Below are 26,107 nucleotides of genomic sequence, written 5' to 3' on the forward strand. Positions count from 1 at the left end.
GCCTCCCAAATTCTGAGATTAAAGGTATAGCCCAAGAATCCTGAGTCTTAATGATTATAAATTCAACCTTTAACTTCATTCATGTATGAAATGTAAAGTCATGTAACTTCAGTTTAGCTTAGTTGTAGAGCTCTATATCAAAAATCTATAGCAAAATAATACAAGGTGTGGTTCTCTGGGAAAACAGGATTAATCATTTATTTACAAAGATTGTCATTTTGTGTGTGCATGTGAGCAGGTATGTGTGCAAAGGCACAGATGTGGAGTTCAGAGAACAACTTGCAACCTGGTTCTCCTTCCACAATGTGGTTTCTGGCCATCAGCCATGTTTGTTGGGTGCTGAGCCATGTCACTGGCCCTATGTAGTTAATTCTTGTCATGATCAGTGTTGCTTGTAGTTATAAAAGCCGGGCTGTGATGGTGGCGCACGCCTGTAACCCCAGCACTCGGGAGGCAGAGGCAGGCGGATCTCTGTGAGTTCGAGGCCAGCCTGGGCTACCAAGTGAGTTCCAGGAAAGGCGCAAAGCTACAGAGAAACCCTGTCTCGAAAAACCAAAATAAAATAAATAAATAAATAAATAAATATGAATTATTGAACAAAAATGAGTGATTGAAATGGGATTACTTTCTTTCTTACCCACAGGACTGGAAGCAACCCTAAAATTAGACGCAACAAAATTTGGGGAGGACAGAATGGTGGAATTCTAGTTTATAATTCTGGTATGTTTAATCCATCATCTTTTTCTGTGTTAATAAACTTTAGCAATATGACTTCTAAATAATGTTCCTAAATTTTACATTTATAGGACTAGGCTGTATAGAAGACAATGAAATATTTGACAATGCAATGGCTGGAGTCTGGATTAAGACAGATAGTAATCCTACACTAAGAAGAAATAAAATCCATGATGGAAGAGATGGTGGCATCTGTATATTTAATGGGGGTCGAGGTATTGTTGTTAAGTTTGCATTAGTAAAAAACCCAGTTTTCTGTTGTTCTTCTATATCTTTAATGATCAGTGACACTGCCAACTAAAATGTTACAAATGGATGAACCTTTTTCCTTACCACATCCTCCGATGGTTTAGGAAATTAGTGCCTAGACTCAAACACATGAACAAGTATTTCCATCTTTTGTAACTACCTTGGTTCTGCCAGTTGTCAGTAAAGCATTTTGAAGGTAGAGTTGCACATCCTCACTCTGGTCCTTTTATTATTCTAATAAACGTTTACAGTCAAGTTACAGAAGTAGATGTGACAAATAAATGAGCGTGTGAAATTCATGCAACTCTTCGTAGCAAACAAGTGTTGATTTTGTAACTGTTGAAGAACTAAATTAACAAAGCCAGCTGGGTTGGTCTTGAGGCGTAAGTCCTACAGTGATTGACTGTCCTTTACAGATAAACTGTTGATAAGACTGTGAGACAGTGCACCCAACACCCAGATTCTGGGTTACCCCACATGAAAGAAATGCACCAGTGCTTACGGTCATTTACTGGAGCAGGCAGTGATGATAGAGATTCTCAACGTTTACGTAGCTGACAGGTCAAGCCAACTGTGGCAGCTCCCACCTCTAGTCTCAGCACTTGGAAGTCTGAATTAGAAACGCCCCAAACCTAAATCCAGCTTTGGCTCCGTGTGAGACTGTCTCCAAAAAATAAAGACAAGGACAGAGGGGTTGGTTGTAATTGCAGGGTGTTGAGCAAAGGTTCCTACAGTAAAATAACTTGAGCTATGTCTCAATATTCAACTTTTGGAGGGCTTTCCAAGTATAATTGTTTGCCTTTGACTTATTTTGTAGTGCCTGATTGAACATCTATGTACCAACCACTGGTAGAGATAGCTAAAGAGCATAAATAAAAAAAATCTACAATTATAAATGGAGTGGCACATTGTTAACAAAATCTGAGGGAAACGGAAAATGGTTTAGAAGGAGCAAGAAGTGAAGGAAGCTGAAGCTGGCTAAGGGGTTTTCTATGTGCAGTGAGGGGTTTTAACCGTCTTGATAGCATCAGAGGGCCCTGAGATGGCTCAGTGTATAGAGGTGCTTGTGCACAGGCTGAGGACCTGAATTCAGTTCCCACAAGACAGAGACCTCCATGCGCACACCCACGTTCATGTTCATATTCAGTGAATGAGAGTGAGGAAGACAAGCCAGCTGGTCAGAAGTAGGGGCTTGGTATAATGTGGGCAAGAAGTTATGAATCCATCAACAAAAGTTACAAGGGCTGCATGTCTAAAAGGGTAGGAATGGGACAGGAGAGATGTTTCAGTGATTTATACTACCTGTTCCTGCAGAAGACCTGGGTTCAAGTCCCAGCATCTACATGGTGGCTCGCAGTCTCTGTTAACTCCAGTCACAGGGAATCTTAATGTCCCCTTTAGGCCTCTGTTAGCACCAGGCTTGAACATGGTACACAGACAACCATGCAGGCAAACTAGAATAGGTGGGAATATGCTGGGGCTGACGTTCAATTGTAGATGGGGTCCTTAACATTGCAGGGGAAGATGAGAGAACATTGCAATGAGATACAATGCAATGCCTAGAAATACTAGAGGTCAAATGTCTTTCTGGAAACACAGAAACACCAGTGTATATTATTTACTGCATCAAAAAACAGTGGGGTTGGGGATTTAGCTCAGTGGTAGAGTGCTTGCCTAGCAAGCACAAGCCCCCCCGCCAAAAAAAAAAGACAGGTTTTTTTTTTTTATTGTTAAATATGTAAGTCTGCACACCGATTGCAAGCCTGATAATCTATAGAGGCCAGAAGAGGCCTTTGGATCCCCTGAAACCGGAGTTACAAGTGGTTATAAGCCACCATGTGGTGCTGGGGATCAAACCCAAGTCCTCTGGAAAAGCAGCTAGCGTTCTTAACCAGAGCCATCTCTTCAACTAAAAACAGGTTGTCTGTGTAATAGCTGTTACCTACTAGTAGACTTTACCAAGAAAGTAATTCACCCACTCATAGCTAGTGATAGAAGTACTTGAAGGATTGAAGTCTTGATTCCTTGGCACACTTTCACAGCTGGTGTAAGGTGTGAAAACCTCACAGAGGAAGTGACAATATGGAAGAGTGCAAGGCATTCCAGGAATAACATGAAGCCAGAGTTCACAAATGCACAGTAGTCAGACAGGAGTACTCTTAAGACTGCAAATGCAAGGTAATTTCAAACCACTCCAAAATGAGTTTTATGAGCAGAAAATGATAAAAATGATCAGAACTCTACAGATTACTTTCTTTGGAGCTGAAAGGGGGCTAATTTATAATGTAGTTATTAAGAAACAGGAGACAGCCAGATACCACGAGGTGCTAGCCGAGCTGGCCCATGTGTGCTCCGGGTGTGGTGGAACTCAGGCCAGCCGTGGGCCACATAGTGAGAGCCTGCTTCAACAGTGTCCGCTGTATGCATTAGCTTTAATCTAAGTGTTTTAATTATAGGTCTCCTTGAGGAAAATGATATTTTCAGGAATGCTCAAGCAGGTGTTCTTATCAGCACTAACAGTCACCCGGTCTTAAGGAAAAACAGGATATTTGACGGATTTGCTGCAGGTTTGTGTTCTCTATCACCTGTGACTTGTTTACAGCCTGTAACCATGAGGTTCTCTTGGAGAGTGTTTCGTTTGACTGGGGGAGAACCTATTCAAGTTCTGGCTCCCTCTACTGGAGGCCAACCTTTCTCTGCAACCCTGGCTGTCATGGAACTCTGTAGACTATGCTGCCCTCAAATTCAAGAGATCTGCACCCATTAGAGACATGTGCCACCACCGCCTGGTTTCAAGGAACTACTCTGTAATGTTTGAACATTAACTGGAATAAATTTGTAGGCAGATTGGGAATTTACAGATAAACTTTTAGAAGTCTTTTGACTCCTAAGTGTTTACAAGGGGAAAAATGGTTACTTTACTTAAAATAACCATTTAGTGTGGCGGCGGCGGCGGTGGCAGCAGCACACGCCTTTAATCCCAGCACTTGGCAGAGCCAGGTGGATCTCTGTAAGTTCAAGGCCAGCCTGGGCTACAGAGTGAGTTTCAGGAAAGGCACAAAGCTACACAGAGAAACCCTGTCTTGGAAAAAAGAAAGAAACCACTTAACAGCTTTCTTTTTCAATGTGAAAACTATTTCGGCACACTTCTGGGTACTCTCCCCTTTATTAGCTCCATCCTTTATTCCACTTTCTGGTAAGTTTTTACAAGCTCTTAAGCCCTTTCTCTTGTAACAGTATTCCCCCAGTTTACTTTTCCTGTCTGACTAGATCATTTGCAATTTGTTCTTTAGATAGTAAGCAAACTAATGTAAAAGTACCAGCTTACTTCCTTTCCAATTTGGAGATTCTTTTAAGAACAGTATAAAGTAGCTGGGCAGTGGTGGAGCACGCCTTTAATTCCAGCACTCAGGAGGCAGAGGCAGGCGGATCTCAATGAGTTTGAAGTCAGCCTGGGCTACAAAGCGAGTTTCAAGACAGCCAAGGGTACACAGAGAAGCCCTGTCTCAAACATCAAAACAAGCAAACAGCCTAAAGTGATGCTGCATCTACTTGTTTGTGAATTTCGCTTCAGGTATTGAAATTACGAATCATGCAACTGCAACGCTAGAAGGCAATCAGATTTTTAACAACCGATTTGGAGGCTTATTTTTAGCATCTGGTGTTAATGTGACAATGAAAGGTATGTTGAAATGTTTTTTTTTAAGTACTCTAAAATTTGCAGTCGGAAGTCACTTTCCAAGTTAGCAAGTTTGGCTTATTCTAAGGAAAACCTATTTCTGTTCTTAGTTTCTTATATATAATTGTATCCTTGGCTAGCTGTTGAAAATACCTTTTGTTTTTACAGATAACAAAATAATGAACAATCAAGATGCCATAGAAAAGGCTGTTAGTAGAGGACAATGTTTATATAAAATATCAAGTTATACCAGCTATCCCATGCATGACTTCTACAGGTACATGTCTAAATTGCTTGAGTACAGAAAAGTGGAAGTCAACGATACTGCCTGATATATTTGGTTCTGTTGTAGAATCAGACTATAAGTACTGGGGGGAGGGGGATGCACTACTATATTAACTGATACATTTAAAATTGTACGTTATAGACCAGGCTGGCCTTGAAGTTATAGACATCCACCTGCCTCTGCTTCTCATGTACTGGGACTAAAGGCATGGCCTGGCCTATTTTGTTTTGAAAAAAAGTAACATTATCACTGTGTTATCTACAACACAAGTGGTTCCATTTTCCTAAGAAGACACACATACTCTAGTTTCCTTTCTGTCTAGACTTAGCCAGCCACAAAATTTCAGTTAAAGGCCATAGAGTACTATAATGCACTGTTTTAAATTGCTGACAGGTTCAATAACACAATGTTTTGATTTTTAGATGTCATACTTGTAACACCACAGATCGAAATGCCATATGTGTGAACTGCATTAAGAAGTGCCATCAGGGACATGATGTAGAATTTATTAGACATGATAGGTATGTAGTATACTTGTTGTTATATTGCCCAGTTACTTCCCTTCACTTGCTAATTTTTGGATTTTCATTTGCTTTAGGTTTTTCTGTGACTGTGGTGCTGGAACACTGTCCAATCCTTGTACCTTAGCTGGTGAGCCTACACATGATACAGACACATTATATGACTCTGCTCCCCCTATAGAATCGAACACGTTGCAGCACAACTGAATTCTTTCCCTAAGAGAAAAGTCCTGCCATTCTAACATCTTAACTTAAAACATTTTTTGGAAGAGTTAAAATACTTGCCCATGCTACAGAAAGAGACTGTAATGAAAATGGATACACAAGGTCAGTTGACACTATGAAGCTCAAGCTACCAAAAAGACAGTGGCAATATATTGACTCAGGATCTCAAAGCTGGGTGTTTTAGCATTACTGTGTAAAGACTTTTGAAGGGACAGAAGTGAAGACAATAAGCTGCAATTTTGTACAGATACCAACTTGTGAAAAAGCTGGTGTTTTTACAACTAGCATTGAATGCAGTCCGATTTGCAGCAGTCATCTTCACTAGACAAGCAGCTTTGTTGCTGCCTTTATGGACATGGGTACCAATTGCTTTTGTAATATGGTAAAAATGTGAGCTAGCACTTCTGCATTGATTTTTTTTAACATGTATTCAGACTGAGAATATGATTTTAATGCTTTAATCTCATGTAGTTTGTTTTTAATTTCAAGCAAAATCTTATTGTACTTGAATGTGCCCTGTTTTGTTAGCACACCTAGACTTGCTGTAACTGTACTCATGTCCCAGTATGTACGTTCTTTCTATGAAAGAGAAAACACTAATCTTAAATTATATCCAGCAATGTTTCTGGTATCCTTTAAGAAAAGTTAAGACTATTATTTCCTTCCCTCTCCTGTGCAGCATTCAAAAAGAAAAAAAACCACCCCTAGAAAAAAGTGAGTGTTTTAATGAGACTTCCTAGGAAGGGATGCACTGTAAAGCAAAAGTATTCTTGTATCTCAGTTTTGTGAAAGGTAAAAACTACTATGTTTTAAAGTTCACTTTAGAAAGTCTCTTCAAAACAGGCCTGTATTTGAATTCTGTTCATAGTTTTTATTTGAACAGTTTAGACAAAATGGCTGGAAATTAAAGCAATTTCCTGCCTAAGCTGAGACCAGTATATATACAGCCCTATACAGTTTCATAGCTCCCTCCCCCCATTTATGTGTATTGGTGACAGTGGGTATAAACAGCCTGAAAGTGTATGCATGTACCATAACATCTAGACTTAATATATTGTGGAGTATTCAATAACCATTATGTAGAAGGTAGATGAGAATTAAAAGGGTTTAATTTCCTAGAAAGAAAATGGAAAAATGGTCATTTTTAAAAAATAAAGTTTATTAGATCATAATGTTGTCTGAATCTACCACCTTTGTCAAAGTCCAATGTAGTCTACAATTCCTCAATCAAAGCCAGCAGCCTATGGATGGCTTCAGCATCTACAGTCGGCCTTTCACTAGCCATACAAACTTCCCTTCAAAAAGAAAAAAAAGAATTATTTGTCTCTGTTACCAGCCTGCCAACTCTATTTAAATAGAGTCAGCTATTTAGGAATAGGAAAATGATACTCCAAATACTTACCGAAATAGTCGTAATGATTGATTCATCTTCTCAAATTCTCTTGCTTTTCTGTGTCCCTTTTGAATAACTTCCTCCGGAAGATTTGCAAGCCTTGCTGCGTTAAAGCCGTAACTCTTGGGACAAGCTCCCTCAATGAACTTATAGAGGAAGGTAATAGTCTCCTGGCTGGGATCCTCACATTCATTTTCTACCATGCAAGCCTTTAAGAAAGAGAAACTCTTTTATTACAGCTCTACTATTTACTTACTGCCAATAGGAGAATGCCTGACTGATTCCACATACCATGTGTCCTAGGCGCACAGAAACATTTTTAGAATAGTCTTCTACTAATGAATGATAGTGTGTGGAGAACAATGTTCGACACTTTATTGTTTCAGCAAGTTCTTTAACAACTGCATTGGCTATCGCTGTCCCATCAAAAGTTGCAGTACCTCTTCCTGTGAAAGTGAAATGTGCTACGTTAAGAGATATCACAGTGATAAACACGGAGGGAATGCAGACGTTTAACCTGTGTGGTATAGAAAAAGGGAACACCATCTCAAATGAGTAAAATCAGTAACTCAGTGGTCCCATGCAGCAAGTCCCTAGTACAGGGAAAGAGAGCTGACTGATACAAGCCACAAAATTTCCCAAGTTATAATAAACAGGTAATTTCATTTTAGCAAGGTTAAAAAATTTAAAGCTCTCACACAGACAGGCTTGACCCAGAGGCCAACGTGGACAACTTAGTGAGGCAGTCAAATTACCAGTAGGCATTTGCCACTAAGCCTCATGACCTCTGGGTACCACTTGTACGTAGAACAGGACAACTTACTTGGTTGTCTTCTGACCTCCACATGTATGGCCACGGAACACGTCTCCCCCCCCACACACACACATAAATGATGTAACAAGTTTTAAGATGCTCGGCATTTAAGAGGACCACTCTAGTGTAGTGGCACACACCTTTAATCGCAGCACTTGGGAGGCAGAGGCAGGTAAATCTGAGTTCAAGGCCAGCCTGATCTACAGAGTGAGTTCCAGGACAGCCAGGGCTACACAGAGAAACCCTGTCTTGAAAATCTATACACGGTTCTTTTGGGCACTTGCATGCACATGGTGCAGGCATACATGAACTCAGACTTAATTATTTTAACCAGGAACTGGAATAAACATGCAACTGTGAGCTGCCTGATATGGGTACTAGGATTGAATTCCTGTCCTGTGTAAGAGCAATACATGTTCTTAACTGATGCACACGAATGCAAAGAAGGGAGGTGGGGAATGTACCTCGGCGTACAGCTCCTGCCCAGGAGACCCAGGTTCAGTCCCAGTACCGCCAGAAGGGACAAAAATATGTCACAGTAGCTGACGGGAAATGGATGTTCCATTCTAAGGGCATTCTTTACATAGCCTTCAGTAGTTCTGGAAAGAACTACTTCTAGTGTTTTTAAGATGGCATTCCAACAAAAACTGCTTCTTACCTAATTCATCCACAAGCACCAAAGAATGTGCTGTTGCATGCCTAAGTATGCTAGCGGTTTCGCTCAACTCAACAAAAAACGTACTTTCACCTAAAAAAAGGAAACAGGATTGTGTTAACAGCAGATTGACAAGCAAGAGGTGAAACTACAAAATTTGTAAAAAGTTTTGAGTTTTATATAATGCCAAGTTGGGAGGCAGATGTCTTTATTCCTGCCAGCTGAACTGTAAAAGCCTTAGGGGTGGAGGAGAAAGAGCGACTCACCTGACATTATCCGATCTGAGGCCCCAAGTCTAGTAAACACCCTGTCTACTGGTGTGAGCCGACACACTTCAGCAGGTACATAACAACCCATCTGGGCCATCACAGCCAACAGACCAGCCTGTGAGTGTGGGAGGAAAGGGATGTTAGGACTGGTATTCAAAGAACCTGTCCACATGCGACTCAAGAACCCTTACATAGGAATCTGGAACTCCATCTGAGTAACACCTAACGGACATACTGCATCTAAAGGGCAGGATCAACAGGAAGCTCCTTAGCACTAAAACTACGAATGCCTAGAACCAACCCTGGATACATAACCCCTGCCTTTACCAGTCACAAGAATCACAGCCAGGGTCTTCTCACACGTGTAATCATGTTTTCTACCACAGAGCGTTACTAGCTCAACATTAGCTAAGAGGACAACTAGTTAATTATACAAGGAGTTTTTATGTGGCTTTGTGCTATCTGGAAAATGGACTAGGGTATACCTGCCCCTCCCTTACAATTACTGTCCAATCAGTAGAGCGTGAAGGATAAATTACCTGTCTTATGAGTGTAGATTTGCCCCCCATATTTGGTCCAGTAACAAGCACACAATAGGCTTTGCCATTTTCTTCCGCTTCTTCCTCACAGCCTATTAGAATGTCATTAGGAATAAAATCATCTCCAAAAAAGGTCTTTGTAATGCAGGGATGCCTTGACCCTTTAAGCTCTAGGAAAGGGTGTGTGTCTTCTCTTGGTAACACAATTACTGGTCGACACATAGGACCATCACCTCCTTGACTATAGTTAGCCAGGCACAGTAAGACATCTGTCAAAAGAATACAAAAGTAAAGCATCATTTTGTTAATTTCTTGCTGGGTATACTGTCATACCCACTACCTACATAGTACTTGTTTCAGCTTTTATAAAATGTCTTTTTAAAAATAGGCAGCAAGATGGCCCAGCAGCCCAAAGGTGGAAAGAGAGAGCTAATTCTCACTAAGCTGTCCTCTTATCTCCACAGAACTGTTACATGCCCAACCCCCAACACACATACAAAAGTATTGTACTAAGTAAAGGCGGCATGTTCCATTTTGTTCTATCTAAAATGCTCTTAGTGCCAGGCATGGTAGCGAAAACCTTTAATCCCAGCAACTGGAAAGCCAAGGCAGGTATCTCTGTGAGCTCCAGGCCAGCCAAGGCCACACAATGAGAGCCTGTCTCAGAACAAATGCTGTTTCTGAAGACACGTTATTGGCGTGGGTGTTTTCCATGTCTTCATTATAACATGTCAGTAACAGGAGAGATAGGTCTCCATTTCAGCAGTTCTCTCCTCCACGTCTCCATGGGTGTAGAGTACTTATATACTACAGAAATACACGATGTGCCTGAGGTGATAGGAACAGCCGGAGAGCCAGACAAATGGACCAACTTAGAAGAGTACCTCTGCTGAGAAAGTCCATTTGATAACTGTGTTCAGGAGGGTTCTGTGTTACAATCTCAGTTGAGTAGCTAGGTTCAATCCCCCACACCAGCAAAACTAAGGTGGGGAGGAACCTACAACAAATTTTGGTTTCTGTATTTTACAAAAACTGATGGTCAAATGGTTCCAGATACCCTAGCCCTGATATTTAAAGATTACCAAATTATAAGCATACAAATCAAGGCAGAGATATTGTGGAAGAGCTGGAGGTAACAACAGATCACAAAGCCTAGACTCATCCTCAGTACTCTGCCCCCCAAATGATTTCCATTCAAATTTGATTCAAGGAAATGCAGAAGGAAGAACCGAGAAGAATAAAACCAAATTTACACTCTCTCTGCTTTTTAAAAAAACAACAAAAATAAAACCTCAATTACAACAGCGATTTGGGCTCAAGAATTGGCCCGGGGCAGTGTTTGCCCAGCATGCACAAGGCTCTAGGTTTGATCCCTAGCATAGCAAATTAAATTATAAAAGCGAGGGAATAGTGGCTTACTCCTCTAAGTAATCCTAGCAGGTGGGGAGCTGAGACAGGAGGATTGCCAGGAGTTCAAGGAAAGCTTGGGCTAGAGATTCTGTCTCAAACAAAAAAAGAAATGACATACTACCAATTTTTAAAAATCTGGAAAAAAATCTTTCTTCAACAATACAACTATTCTAAGAATGGAGAAAAAAATGTCATATGGCTAAAAACCAAGTTTCAGTTATTTAAATTACCTTGTGCAATATATATAGCAGTTTGATCCAAAACAAGCATGTATGCATACATGTCAATACACACACCCATGTTTAGAGATGTATAGCTGACACAAAGACTTATCAATCAAAGCCTGGGGAACAGGGTTGTTTAAAGCCTTACCCAACACTGCAATGCACTCTACAGCAGACTGCCAGTCCTTGTAATTTTTATCAAAGTTATAGAATAGCCGCCTCATGCAGTCCTTCAAAGATGTGTCCCTACGTTCTTCAGCATTTATAAGATTAGCTAATTTCTTCTCAATTGTTTTGGTCCAGTATCGTTTACAGCCCTTTCTAGTAGATTTCAACTCATATTCTTCTGGTAAGTTACGGGTAGTAAAACTGTCTGGAATCTCCAACTGGTAACGGTTCCTACCAATTCCCCAGTAGACTATGGTCCTGCAGCCAATCCGACTACGCTGTTTTTCTAAGTACTCCAGGAGGCCCTGTTCATTCTCTCGTATGTCAGCAAGCGCTTGGTCATAATCAGAGTCAAACCCTGCCTTTGGAGTAATGAGTCCAGTCTTTCGAGCCTTCTCGTGGTCAAAAGCAGTATACCATCGGTCCAGTTCTTCAGTCAGATCAGGAAAGCGGCCTTCTGGGCTCTTTGTCTGTGGAGTAACAACCTGCTTAAGGGTTTTGGACTTAAAATCATCAGCGACATCCTCCATAAGCCCTATAATCTTACTTATTACTTTGAATCCTTCTAGAGCAGAAAGAAAATCAATGATCTTTTTTTTGCTGTATGTGGTTTCTTCATACATTATAGCCCTGCTGTCTGGGTGGTTTTGGTTCCTTAGAGGAGAGCCAATATTATGGATCTTACTCAGGAGCCTCTCAAGATCTGGTAGCTTCTTTAGGAGGTCTGCAACTTCAGTGATTTTGTCAGGCAGAGCCATCAGGTCTTCCACAGCATCTAAGCGATCACTGATGGCACCAGGGCTGCAGAGGGGGGCACAAAGCCATTGTTTTAGGAGCCGCTTGCCAAAGGGAGTATGGCAAGTGTCAAGCCTCTCGAGCAAAGTCCCTTCAGTAGAACCATTGGTCCCATTCAGGAAAATCTCCAAGTTGTTCAACGTCACTGCATCTAGCACCATTCGCTGATTGGCACTAGTAAAGAGAGCACCAGGTCTTACCGTGGTGACCATGTCAGAATCCAAGGGAAAATAGTTTTCAAAATTGGCCATTGACAGAAGCTCCTGATCGATCAGGCATTTTTTGAGGTAAAAAACACAGCCACCTAGAGCAGAGAGGGCCAATTCACTCTTCTCTCCTGGGGTCAGCCCGAGGGAGTCCGACTCGGAGGTCATACTCTTAAGTACCGGGGGCAGTACTGTCCCTGCACTGCGGTCTTCGCCTACCTTCCCAGTGAAATAGCCGTCTTCAAGGAGTGTTCTCAGTGTCTTAGTGGCATCCCAAAATTGGGAACCTGGTATCAGACCTTCCTGAAGACAAGAGGACAATGAACCCTTCAGGACTGTTTTGGTTTCTGTTGAGAGGTTTCCTTTCTCAAACAAAATCTGTACTGGAGGATAGTGTGCCACAAGAGTCCTAAATCTCGAACAATGGCGATCATCCAAAAACTGACCCAGGAAAAACTTGCCCAGGGAAGTGTCCACGAAGCACACACCATATACACGGGTGTGACCGGAAGAATCCTCCTCTTTCTCTTTAAGGCTAAGAAGATACCTACTGTGGTTCTCAGAGGGCTCACCTTCCAGCACGCCATACGTCTGTGTGCCCTTGGTGATGATCCTACACACCTCTCTCTTCACCACTCTGTCAAACTTGGACACGTGTGCCATCTTCCGGCACCGTGCCTCCATCATCTCTGGAGTCTCAGTCTGTTCCACGCGGGCTACTTTATAACCCTTCTGCACCAGGGAGTCTGAAAACCGGCCGAAGGCAATCTCCGGAAAACCAGAATGGGCCCAGTTGCCCTTCATGAAGACCAGCCCCAGCTCGTTGACTCCAATGACAGCATCCATGTGATACAATTCGTAAAACTTGCCCACCTTATAAAAGATGACAAGATCAAAGTTCTGAGACTTAATCTGCCACCACTTCCTCATCCCTGGAGTACAAGTATTAAGGAAATCTTCAGGCACATACAGTGTGCAAGGATTAAAATCGGGGTGATCGGGCCGTCTCCTGTGCTCATCTCTTCTCTTTTCTGGCTTAAGCCACTCTAAAGTCTCATGGTACCAGACAGTGGGTCCACTACTGTCATCTCCCCCACTGACGTGGGTTTGGGATTCAGAATTTGGAGAGGCAGAGAAAGCACTCAAGGTACTCTTGGTTTCTGACAAAATTCGAGTTGCTCGTTTGGTGGCTGAGGGAGGTTCCTTCTTTGAACTCTTCCTTTTCAATGCACTGTGACCGGCCACTGTCCTCTTCCGCTTTGGAGCACCTTTGGTGGTGGTGCCCAGGCCTTCGCTATCACTGTCTCCAGCCCCACTGCTCATTTCGTCGCTGCTTCCATCCTGCTTAGTGTCTGGCTTGAATTCCACGTCGGAGCCCCCGATGTCACTCTCGGAATCCGATATGACCCTGCGCTTTTTCACTTGCCGGCTGCTTCGCCTAGGCCCCTGCCCCTTAGGCTGTACTTCTTCTTCGCTTTCATTTGGATGGTTATCCTCTTCACTCTTATCAGATACAGAAGCTGTGTACACCTGCCAAAGAGAAAAAAATTTAAATAAAACAAGGCCCTAAATTCAATCTCTGGCACCACAAATACATAAAAAATTAAAAAACAAAAAATCTGGAAAATACTTGAGTAGAACCCAGATGCTGTGACTCAGGCTCATAACCCCAGCACTTGGGAGGCTGAGGCACAGATTACTGGAGTAGCGAAGCCAGCCTGGGGTGTTGGGAGCCCGTTCTCGGGTTCCTCGTGGCTTCACCCAGCAGGTCCGAATAGAGGATGATCAGGACCATGGGCCTGAGTGCAGGTGTCTGAGATGGTCTGCACTTGGCTGTGCTGGGGGAGGAGGTCTTTTGCTCCACCCCTTGGCGTCTCTGTAAAAACCCTGGGCCAGAGACAGTTGGGGCCCGTTGGAATAGGTTCCAGGCCCTCTCGAGGCTATCCTTTATTTTCTGTTTATCTCCGCAAGATTCTCTGCTATAAATCCTTCTATCTAATATTTCCTGCTGATTGCACTCAAGAAAACTCTGGGGAACTGTGGGGGTGGTGGGTAAATGCCCCACACTGGGGCAGGATGTAGCTCAGTCCACTAATGTGCAGACTCCCGGGTTTGACCCCAACAAACCATACACCAGGAATGTTGGCGTACACTGTAATTCCAGCACTTGGGAGGTGGACCCGCTACATGTGAATTCAAAGCCAGCCTAGAATACACAAGAGCCTGTCTCAAAGAACCCAAAGCAATACTGCTGTGCGTATGCTGCAATGCCATACACCCTGAGAAAGTGTTCTTTCTTAAAGCTATTTCAGTTTAGCCTAACTTTAAACATAAACTGAACCTGATACCACAGGTCTGTAATCCAATTTCTTGTGAGGTTGAACCAGGAGTTCTAGGCCAGCCTGTCTCAAATACAAATAGCTTTTTTCTCTGAAGGAGGTGGGTGGGCTAAGTGGAAGAGCACAAGGTAGGAGGCCCTGGGGTCAATCCCCAGGACTGGGAGACAACACATATAACAGCCTGTAATCCCAATATTTGGAAAGCAGGAAGTCAGAAGATTCTGAGCTTGAGGCTAGTTTCAGCTACAAAGACTGTCTCAAAAAAAGAGGAAGAAACTGTTGAAATTCTAAATAAGCTAACATAACTTCCAATCTAGGGAAGTACAGATGTATGCATGCATGCATAAGCACTGGACATACACATAAAATTTCTTTTTCTTTTTGAGATGGGGTTTCTCGGTGTAGCCCTGTCTGTCCTGGAACTCACTCTGTAGACCAGGCCAGCCTGGAGATCCACCTGCCTCTGCCTCCCAAGTGCTGGGATTAAAGGCGTGCACCACCACCGCCTGGCTTATTATTTTTTGTTATCTTTCATCACATATCATTTTCCCCATCACCCCTTAAAGAGAACTGAAGCCTGACCTCTGTCTCTTCCTCCTCTTCTGGCTCTGAAGGCTCATCACACACTGCCAACTCAAGCCTCTTAATCTTGTCTTTACTTAAGGCTTCATCTGCACGCTGCATTGCTCTGAGTATTTCAGACTTTGAACTGTAGAAATGACCTCCCTTTTGGGCTTCCTTGGACTTTGAACCTAGAAATATATTTACAATAAGAACATGGTAGGTGGAGAGTTGGCCAAATTACAACATGAACAAGAATGGTTACAATCAGCTATAATTTTTCATGCCCCATTTTTTCATATACATGGATCAAAAGCTTATAGGAAGGAATTTTCAGGGAAAGGTAGCAATGAAACTGGAGTCACCAATTTTACTTCTTTGAATTTGCCCTGTCCAATCATCCAGGTCACTCTCCTAATGTCTCAGAATCACGGGCCAAGGTATGACAAACCTCAAAGTGAAACAGATACAAATGTGATTTCAGATTTACTTCAATAAGTAACTTGATAACCAGGCTGAATTAACTCAACTGTTAGAGTGCTTGCCTAGCATGTATGAGGCCAGCACCATGTAAACCAGAAGCGGCAATACTAAATGTAATCTCTAGCACTTGGGAGGCAGACGGCAGTCAGGAGCTCAATCCATGTTCAGCTACAGAGCTGGTGCCGGCCTAGGCTTTAGGAAAATAGAACCACACTGCATTTCTTTAACAAGGGGCCTACCAGTTACATGGTTTTTCCCTCTGAATAACACCAAAATGCAACATTCAAAGACCTCTGCTTTAAAATAAAACTCTTCATTTAAAATCTGTTTCCTGGAAATGGAATGCAATGATTGGATACTGGCCTATCATAAACCCTGGGTTCAATCCCTAGAACTTGTTTTGCATCATTATCTTAAGTGAGAACACTTCTATCCAACAAAAACTTAGCATCACAAATGTAATGTTAAAATTACTTTTCTAAGACAGTCACTTCTAGAAACAGAAGTGTGTCTGAACTGTTCTGCTGAAATATAACCATGATTGGAAAAGAAAGCCAAATGTCTAAGTGAAACAGATCCAAAGCATTCTCTTACCTTCTGTCTGCACATGGAAATAGGACTACCTAAACTTCGGTGGAACTAACCACTTTTATGGACCTCTAAGACAAACTGAAGGCACACCTTTCCCCTTTCCCTAAAGAGCAAGCTATAACCTGCAACAAGAGTTATCAGCTGTGCGGGGGTCTAAACTTAAAAGTGCCAGTGTAGCTTGACGACACACCATACCTCACAACACTTGATCCAGTAACTAACTACAATACAGAATGTCAACAAAAAAGGCCTCTCCCTCCATGCTCTTGGCTAGCGTATTAAAACAAGCATTTCGCCGGGCGGTGGTGGCACACGCCTTTAATCCCAGCACTGGGGGGGGGGAGGGGCAGGGCCAGGTGGATCTCTGTGAGTTCGAGGCCAGCCTGTTCTACAGAGATAGATCCAGGACAGGCACCAAAAACTACACGGAGAAACCCTGTCTCAAAAAAACCAAAAACAAGCATTTCAACTTTTTTTTTTTTTTTAACTTAAGGAAACTAGGTGCTTGCTGGAACCTAACTTAGTGGTAGGATTGTAATCCCAACTCAAAGAGAAACTGAAGGGGGAGGAATCCAAATTCAAAGCAACCAGACTGTGGTGGCACACACCTTTAATCTTAGCACAGGGAAGCAGAGACAGGCAGATCCCAGTCCAGACTGGTCTACATAGTAAGTTCCAGAATAGCCAGGGCTACATGAAGACACCTTGTCTCAAAACCAAAAAAAAAAAAAATTAAAAGCCAGCCTAGGCTAGCTGAAGGTAGCCTGTACAATTTAGTCTCGGAACTAAAAAAGGCCCTACCTACTACTCCCTAAATCTCAGTGTGAGTCTGTCTGAGAAAATGCTGAAGAGCCCAGACTCACATGGTGAGCAAGAACAAAGAGTGTTTAGTATTCCAGCATGCGAGGGTCGACACCTGCACAAAATGGCGACTACCGAGAGCTAAGGCGAGTTTCCGGGTCATACATAACTGGTTAAGCAGGCAGCAGTTACACTAGTATACGTTAACTGGCCGAGGTTTGGTCCTATCATTTCTGGACACATCTGCACAAGCTTGGCCGTGACTCAGAAGGGACTGCTGGGTTTGTCCTTGAGATGCCGAGACGCTGACTTAGACCCTCGCTGTTTGTTCTCTCTCTCGACCCTGAATGTGAGGACTTGTAGATAAATGGCCCTTTGTTGGGAGAGACACCTGTTTGTCCTTCTCGGAGAGCTGGAACCTAAATTCAGTTGTCAAAGTGAGAAGAGCTGAACCCCTTTATCAGTACTATGAAATGGAAGCAGAGGCAAGCGGATCTGTGTGAGTTTGAGGCCAGCCTTGTCAACGTGACAATGTCCAGGACAGCCAGGGCTAGTTTTCCCAACACTGGAGGAAAAACCTGTGCACATTCTGGGCAAGAGCTCCAAACACCAAATACACCCTTAGCCCAACAAATGGGAATTAAAAGAACAAAGGATAAAATGTTAAAGACCAAGACACAGCATTTCATTTACACAATGACAACATTTCCTGATCTCTTATTTTGCCCAGGCAGTTTTAAAAGATAAAAATCCTCAAGAACAGGGCTGTGGTGGTGCACACCTTTAATCTCAGCACTCAGGAGCCAGAGGCAGGAGGATCTCTGTGAGTTAGAGGCCAGCCTGGTCTACAGAGTGAATTCCAGGACAGGGCTGTTACATCAGATAAACCCTATCTCAAAAAGTCAATAATAATAATAATAATAATAATAATAATCCTAAAGAACTCATTTATCATCTGATGCCATGAGAAGTCATTTTATATATGAGTAACAGTATCATTCACCAAGATTATGCAGCAGGTAAGCAGAAGAGTAGGATCAACTTCCTGGTTCTTTCCATTCTGACAGTGTGTTTTTCAGTAAAGCTACCTTTTGCAGGACAAGCACACTAGCCAAAAGGTTTAGTTCTTCACAAGAGTTGTGGGAAGCTGGCTGGCCCTGTTGTATCGCACCCTGAAGAGTTTAATGTGCTGGCCTGGGGTGGGTGCCTGAGAATACAGAACGTGGACTTGCTCACAGGCCATGTACAGTGTACTGCACCCCGCAATTACACCGTTGTGCAGAACTGCTGGCGTCTGCACACATAAAGCTGGGTTTGTGAAGAGTTCTGGTGTGAAACACAACTCAAATACACTCGCAGATTGTCGTCCCGGAGGCCGGGTGGTGTGCATCTCTGTCGCTCAGAATGTCACCGATCCATGCTATCATCCTGCTTACATCACCTACTTATTCCTTCAAAATAGAACTAACCTAACTTTCTACCCTTCTCATGTCTATTCCATAGTTCCATTAACTAACTCCCATCAAGAGACAAATTTTCGCCAGGTGGTGGTGGCGCACGCCTTTAATCCCAGCACTCGGAAGGCAGAGGCAGGCGGATCTCTGTGAGTTCAAGGCCAGCCTGGTCTCCCAGCACTTGGCAGAGCCAGGTGGATCTCTGTAAGTTCAAGGCCAGCCTGGGCTACAGAGTGAGTTCCAGGAAAGGCGCAGAGCTACACAGAGAAACCCTGTCTCAAAAAATAAAAAAAAAAGAGAGAGACAAATTTTCCTTGAAGGGCTTTAATTACTGTAAGCAGTCAAAAGACAAAAATAAAAATCTAAGACCAGCTGCATCCTGTCTCTATCATGTCAGAAACCTTACAACTGCTATTTCTGCAATTTGCTGAAGAGAGGCATGTGCTCTCTCTCTCTCTCTCACGCACTCCCTGTGGAACAGAGAATCAGTCTCTCCTTTCCCACTCACCCTGTATCTCTTACCTGTATATGGCTTCAACAGCCTTTTGTTAACCCAGCCCCTTGTTGGGCTGTCATCAAAAAACTGTACATGAACACGGACCGTTTTCCCTTTCTTCCGGATGAATGTTCCATCAAAGGGGTGATCATAAACCAGGCAAGGCCACCAGGGGTAACCTTCCATCTTAGCCCAAACCAAATCACCTGGTGAGAAGTCACAAGAACTGTTGCCAAAAAGAAATATAAAATTCGGTTAATATTTGGCTATCTTACTTCAAAGACTATTACCCACAAATAAACAATTTTAAGGAAGCTCTCATTAAGACTCCTTTAGAGCCTGGCAGTGGTGGCACACGCCTTTAATCCCAGCACTCGGAAGGCAGAGGCAAGCGGATCTCTGTGAGTTCCAGTCCAGCCTGGGCTACCAAGTGAGTTCCAGGACAGGCACCAAAGCTACACAGAGAAACCCTGTCTTGAAAGAAAAAAAAAGAAAGAAAGAAAGAAAAAGACTCCTTTAGAAACTTCTGGCAAGTCAGAAGGTCCAAGTAACTTTTATAAAGTAAGCAAGCTAATACAATGTTTATTTAAGAAGACAATAATAAACTAGTACTAGATAAGCAACTCTTTCTCAGGCTTTAAAATAATAGCAAAATTCAGACAGTATCCTGTCAGTCATAAAAGTCATACCTATCCTGCAATTCAGTGCACCAGATAGACGTAATCCACAAGACCTGAAGACATAATGATTATGAGCTTGCAAATTATATTATCATCTAATTCATTAAATTTAGCCTGGAATTGCTCCAGCTAGGATCCTATGTACTCTCAAAATCCCAAAAGCCGTTTCACCTTACCAAACTAGTCTAGTCAACATGGGCCTATGGCCATCTGCGGTGGCCCACACCTTTAATCCCAGCACTCGGGAGGCAGAGAGAGGCAGGCTCTCTCTCGTAGTTTGAGGCCAGCCTGGTCTATAGCACTAGTTCCAGGACAACAAGGCTGTCTCAAAAGCACCCTGTCTCAAAAGACCAGAGAGAGAGAGAGAGAATACACATGCCTATAGGATTTTTTTTTCCCAAAGGTTCATCCTTCACAAAACTTGATTAGGCCAAAACAACCCTGAGATACCACCTTACACCTGTCAGAATGGCTATGATCAAAACCACTAATGACAGTCTATACTGGAGAGGATAAGGAACAAAGGGAACACTCCACCACTGTTGGTGGGAGTGCAAACTTGTACAACCACTGTGGAAATCAGTGTGGTGGTTTCTCAGAAAATTGGGAGTGCATTAAACAGCAATATTCTCTAGGCCCTTGTAAAAGTTCTCAGCACCTACAATATTTAAATAAGCATACTACTACACTAAGAATACTTTAGACATTTCCAGAGTATTCAGTTGAAGTCAACTGACTTAGACCCAATCATGAAGCATTGTTTCTTAAAAAACATTAATATCCCCAACCAGGCATGACGGCACATGCCTGTAATCCCAGCATATAAGGCTGACATCTCTCTACCTTTAAGAACTGGCTCTCAATTTCTTGTTTGTTTGTTTTCAAACAGGGTTTCTCTGTGTAGCTCTAGCTGTTCTAGAACTCACTCTGTAGACCAGACTGGCCTTGAACTCAAGAGATCTGCCTGCCTCTGCCTTCTGAGTGCTGGGATTAAAGGTGTGTGCCACCATTACAGTGACCAGTACAAGTTTATGTATATCACCTCAGGCTCACTACATGGTCATCATTAAGAAGCTGTACCTGTACAATTCAAACAGTTAAATAACTGTTTTCTAACCTGACCTGGCCCAGCAAGTCTTTCTTCAGTGACACATTTCCAAAAGGAAGAACCAGGGGATCAAAAAATAAAGACAGGAAAATTGGGGTCAGGAGGTCTTGCATAAGCTATGCCTTATGCCAAACAAATGTATTAAGTATAGCATCTAATCTACAGCTTGGAGGGGGAATGGGACAAAGTCAGCAGGAAGCTAATCACACAATGTTGTAAGAAGGAATACAGGAGATCTCTCTGTGCACCCAGCTGCTTGGGGACTGAACACCATAGTCCTTGGTGGCCAGGGTGGGGGTGGGGGTGGGGTGTTTCCAAGAGCCTGAAACTTCCCCCAAAGCCCTGTCCCCAGGCTATTACTGACCTTGCCAAGCAGGCACCAGGTTCTAAACAAGGAACTAGTAAGTTCCCTCTCCATATATCATGGCCTCAGGGAAAAGCCTAGCCCTCAACACTAAGCCATCTACAGGAACAAGTAGGGGCTGGCTTTCAGTCCTAGCACACCTTCCCTTCACTCAGGCATTTGACCACTAAACCACAAAGCCTATCATATCACAGCTGGAAAGCCAAGTTCTATATAATCTTTTTTTTTTTTTAAACTTTGTTTTCCCGTTAGTTAAAAGGACATTAAGTACTATTCTCAGCACCCACACTGGGCAGCTCACAACCACCTTTTCACTCCAGCTTCCGGTTATCTAATTAATGCCTCTGGCTTCCATGGGCACCTGCACTGAAGGGTCCAGGGATATAGAAATATTGTAAACCTAAAAAAAAGCTCAACAGCCAGGGGTTAACTTTTAACCCCCTTACCCCTTATAGCCAACAACTGCCTGGACCAAAGTTAACTTTTAATAGATGTTTCTACATGACTCCTAGCGTGCACCCCATGCTTGATGCTTTCCCCTCTTAACAACTATAAAAAGGGGGCCAGAACCTGCCTCCATTGCCACAGCCTCAGAATCCCAAACACTGGCTGTGGTCTCAGCTAACTGATAAGCTTTTGTGCCCCATGGTGATTCCCCGCCCCCCCAGTTTTTTTCTGGAATAAAGTTTGCTTCTGGTTTAACAGACTTTGGTGGTCTGTCCCCCATTATTTCATGACCCCAGACCCAACAACATATACATGATTAAAAATGCTTTCAAGTTAAATTATAATTTAAAAATTGGGATTGGAGGGAGCAAAGAGGGGAAATGCTACATTTCAATTAAGATAACTAAAAATTTTAAAAAAAAAAATTTAAAGTGGAAAAAAGATAGGCAAAATTGGCATTATACCCTGAGCCAAGCATGGCAAATGCCTTTAATCCCAGCACTCAGGATGCTGAGGCAAGCGGATCTCTGAGTTCAACACCAGCCTGGTCTACATAGGTAGGGAGTTTAGTTCCTGGACAGACAAGGCTACTCTGTGAACAGAGTGTCTCAAGACAAAAAAGAGGGCCAGAGCTGAAAGGACAACACAGAAAGGAAGAACCCATTTGCATCACACACAGCTGACAAAGAACCAGCAAACAAGAATCAGCACAAAAGGAAATCTTCACAGCCAACAGCTCAGTTACTTTCAGCTCCCATCCCACACTCCCAAGCCCAAATGTCTCTGGACCTGTCAGCCCAGTGACTGGACCGTTACATTCTCCTGCAAGTTGTCCTCTGACTCCCTTCCATTTTTCCAGTTCGCAGGTTCTCTTCCAGAACCAGAAACCACTCAAATCTGGCTAGCTCTGAGTCCTTTTAGTCTGTTTAGAGAGCTGAAAAAGCCTAGCTTGAACCACAGCCTCTGCTTCCTCCTCCAAAGCAAAAAAAAAAAAAAAACAAACAAACAAAAAACCCATCTTCTACTTTGGAATCAGTTTTTTACTCAGGACACATTAAAATACATAAAGTAACTTACAGTAAAGTAAATGCAACCCTTTATTTTGGATGCCACAAAATCAATTCACAACCAAGTAAATATGCATTCCTCACCAGATGCTAGCTTGTTTTGTTTTGTTTTCGAGACAGGGTTTCTCTGTGTAGCTTTGGAGCCTGTCCTGGATCTCAATCTGTAGACCAGGCTGGCCTCGATCAGCCTGCCTCTGCCTCCCAAGTGCTAGGATTAAAGTTAAGTCATGCGCCACCACCACCGCCCGGCAGATGTTTCTTTAGCAGGCTTTGAGATCTGACCTAGCCAGGACCTTAAACACACTACAGCAAGCGCTCTGAGTTATATATAACCTCCAATCCTAGACTACTCAAGTGGCCTTTTCTGATAATTTGAACACACAACTGCGGCTTGCCGTGGAAGCTCATTGGTACATACAGCATGCAGAGTCCTACGCTCCAGGCCCAGTACCACAAAACACCACCACGTATCAAAGAGACTGCCTCCACAATTAAACTTTGAAAAATTCAACAATTCCTGTAGACACCTTGAGCACAGAGCATCAGAAATCGCTGCAAAGAACCACTGGCTAGCGACTTGATCTGATTTTTTTTCTTGAGTCTCCATGCCATCACTGGCTTAACAAGCCACCATTACACTGTGCGTTTAAAACAGTAAAAGTGAGCTTCCCAAAAAATGTCTCTAATTGCCCCTACAAAGACAGCCAGCCAGGCCCCAGCACTTGGGAGGCAGAGGCAGGTGGATCTCTGTGAGTTCGAGGCCAGCCTGGTCTACAGAGCGAGTTCCAGGACAGGCTCCAGAGCGACACAGAGAAACCCTGTCTTGAAAAACCAAAAAGAAAAAAAAAAAAGACAAGGCAAATTCAGAAAGAGCTACGACAACCCCCAGGCAGACTTCCCCAGCCAATGTTCTTGCCCAGGGCGCTACTCCCCACTACTTCCAAGGCCCACGAACTCCGAAAACCCTTCCGCAACCTCCCCTCGGGTGGAAACCTGCGTTTAAAAGCTGCGTCGTCCCGAACGGGAACACCTCGGCCAGCTGAGACAAACTTCCACCTGCCACCCCAAGTTTCCTGGCAATGTCTTCCCGGGGAGGTACACTCCTCCGGGGATGTGCTCCCTGCCCCGCCCCCTCAGACACACCTCCGCCCGCGGGGCTCCCCACCCCGGCCAAAGCTGGGGGATGGGGGGGATGGGGGAGAGGGAGAGACGGCGACTCGGACGCCGGAGCCTCCGGACCCACCCCACCCCCAAGGTGGGAACGCGCCTCCGGCGTCCCCCGAAAGTCCCGGGCACCAGTCGCGCTCCTCCCGGGCCAGCCGCCCCTCCTCCGGCCGCCGGCCTGGCCCTGGCTGCACCGCCTCCCCCTCCTTCCGGCCGCTCCGCGCGTGCCGCCTCAGCCCCAAGCCGGCTACCTGGCGGGGACGGCCGGCGAGGCCGACCTCCGCGGCCGTCCGTTGAGGTTCTTGGCCTCGGGCGACGGGGTGGACACCGCCGCGGGCCGGGACTCAGCTGCAGCCTCGCTCCAGGCCGCATCCCCGCCGCGGGAAGCGCAGGCCCCGGAGGAGGCGGCGGGGGCGGCGGGGGCGCCGCCTTCGCATGAGGCCCCGGCCGCGGCCTTCTTGGCGTCGCCGAGCGCCGGGGACTTAGAGAAGAAGCTGTACAGGGTGCTTTGTCGCGACATGGTGGAGGAGGGCGAGCGCGACCGTTCCGCCACTCGGAGCGCCCACGGGTCCAGCCTCCGCCGCGCGGCAGCTGCTGGCGGGAAAGCCGGGGGGAGGGGCGTCCGGCCCGAGCACCCGGAGCCCGCCAGCCAATCCGCAGGCACCTCGGCCGGCGCGCTGGGCGGGGCCCCACCTCGGACGTGCCCCGGCGTCGGTGGGCGGAGTCTCGCCGCCCCGCCAGCCCCGCCCTCAAGCCCCGGGGCTGGCGGGCCTTGCAACGCTGGCCCGGGAAGTTGGGGTTGCGGTGGCCGCCTTGGCAAGTCCACCCGCTGGGACGGAAGTGGCGAGCGCGGTGACCTGGGCCTACGACGCTGGAGCGGCGGGACTCACCCTGCGGGAGGCCGCATACACCCTACCCCGGAAACACCTGGCGCTGCGGGCGGTGCTGCGGTTGGACGGATCGGAGCCCAGGGATTGACTGTTAACCGTTTCCCCTGGACGGTGCATGCCTGCGCAGAGCATGCCGGAGTGCACAGTGGCAGTCGTGAATGCCAAGTGCAAAGCTCTTGTATTTCAAACCAGCTATCCACAAAACTTTCCTTCATTGCTTCAACTAGTTTATGCCTCATAATCTATGAAGTAGACTGCTAAGGTTCACACAGCCTTATATCAGAGCCATTTGGCAAAGGTGTGCAGAATTTTTTGGATTTTAGAAACTGAGAATGTTAAGGTAACGCTTAGAGTCGAAACCTGGGCCCTAACAACCCTAACATGCTCACCCATCCTCAATAACTGAATAAAAGAGACAATAACAAAAATCAGAGAAAGATTTATTCAGTGGGACCACATTAGGAAGAAAAGTTCAGAGACCCCCTCCAAATTCATCTTTGCGGTACTGACATGAGGTTTAGGTTTAAACAAGGCAACGGGTACCAGAACGGTCCTTGGCAAGTCGTAGTCAGGCCCAGCCTGGTCTCTGTTCCAATCTGTCCTGCAAGGTGATTCAACAAGGTTCAGAAACGTGAAATCTCCTTTCAGGAAACAAGTTCTTACTCGGCTAACACCAGGCTTCCCGTCCCCACTCCCCACCTGGAAATTCCAGTTCCTTGGGATCCATTGTTTCAATTGCCTGATAGACAAAGGGAAGGTGTTTAAGTTTCTCTCCTCAGAAGGTCTTCCTTCCTGCCAGGTTGGTTACGAGACTTTTAGGAAACAAAAGCTCCTATTCAAAGTCAAGAAAGATACTGGAGCTGGGTGTAATCCCAACAACCCAGGAGGTAGAGGCTGGTGGATCTCTGTGAGTTCAAGGCCAGCCTGGTCTACTAAGTGAGTTTAAGGACAGCCAGGACTTTGTTACACAGAGAAACCTTGTCCCAAAAAAATAAACCAAAAATGAAAGAAAGAGAGAGAGACAGAGACAGAGAGAGAGAGAGAGAGAGAGAGAGAGAGAGAGAGAGAGAGAGAAGGAAGGAAGGAAGGAAGGAAGGAAGGAAGGAAGGAAGGAAGGAAGGAAGGAAGGAAGGAAGAAAGGGAAGGAAAGAAAAAGAAATTGGGAGACTAATGATCCTGTGATCCCTTAATCCAGCTCTAAGTATGGAATCAGCCCCAACTAGCAATGGCTTCATGTTGGCAAAGGGGTAATAATGAGATTTGCTCTGAGCCAATCTACCTCGAACTTGCTCTGTAGACCAGGCTGCCTGCCTCTGCCTTCTGAGTACAGGAATCAAAGGCATGTGCCACTACTGCCCAGCAAAGCACACGGTTTTTGGTTTTCTGGTTTGTTTTTTTTTTTTTTTTTTTTGGTTTTTCGAGACAGGGTTTCTCTGTGTAGCTTTGCGCCTTTCCTGGGACTCACTTGGTAGCCCAAGCTGGCCTTGAACTCAC

At 44.5% G+C, this 26,107-nt stretch overlaps 2 protein-coding genes across 5 annotated transcripts in view; one reads left to right on the top strand and one right to left on the bottom strand.

The window, feature by feature from the left end:
* Fbxo11 (F-box protein 11) overlaps nt 1-6,391 on the top strand; it is a 79,651-nt gene extending 73,260 nt beyond the window's left edge. For all 4 annotated transcript variants that reach the window (XM_028893008.2, XM_028892998.2, XM_028893012.1 and 1 more), the window contains exons 17-23: nt 644-720; nt 807-950; nt 3,441-3,551; nt 4,559-4,666; nt 4,832-4,940; nt 5,372-5,470; nt 5,548-6,391. In XM_028893008.2, the coding sequence (XP_028748841.1) occupies nt 644-720; nt 807-950; nt 3,441-3,551; nt 4,559-4,666; nt 4,832-4,940; nt 5,372-5,470; nt 5,548-5,677 (778 nt within the window). In that variant the 3' untranslated portion in view covers nt 5,678-6,391. The remainder of the gene's footprint in view (nt 1-643; nt 721-806; nt 951-3,440; nt 3,552-4,558; nt 4,667-4,831; nt 4,941-5,371; nt 5,471-5,547) is intronic.
* A 442-nt stretch (nt 6,392-6,833) lies between these two features.
* Nucleotides 6,834-24,338, bottom strand: Msh6 (mutS homolog 6). The gene is made up of 10 exons (XM_028892987.2): nt 23,975-24,338; nt 18,920-19,119; nt 15,090-15,259; nt 11,148-13,698; nt 9,366-9,634; nt 8,824-8,941; nt 8,561-8,650; nt 7,380-7,534; nt 7,098-7,297; nt 6,834-6,990 (listed from the first exon to the last, which is right to left on the bottom strand). The coding sequence occupies exons 1-10, from the start codon at nt 24,241-24,243 to the stop codon at nt 6,909-6,911; spliced, it is 4,104 nt and encodes a 1,367-aa protein (XP_028748820.1). The 5' UTR covers nt 24,244-24,338; the 3' UTR covers nt 6,834-6,908.
* Nucleotides 24,339-26,107: the final 1,769 nt, after the last annotated feature.

The sequence above is a fragment of the Peromyscus leucopus genome, chromosome 22 (genome assembly GCF_004664715.2).
Source record: "Peromyscus leucopus breed LL Stock chromosome 22, UCI_PerLeu_2.1, whole genome shotgun sequence".
NCBI classification, from domain to species: Eukaryota; Metazoa; Chordata; class Mammalia; order Rodentia; family Cricetidae; genus Peromyscus; species Peromyscus leucopus.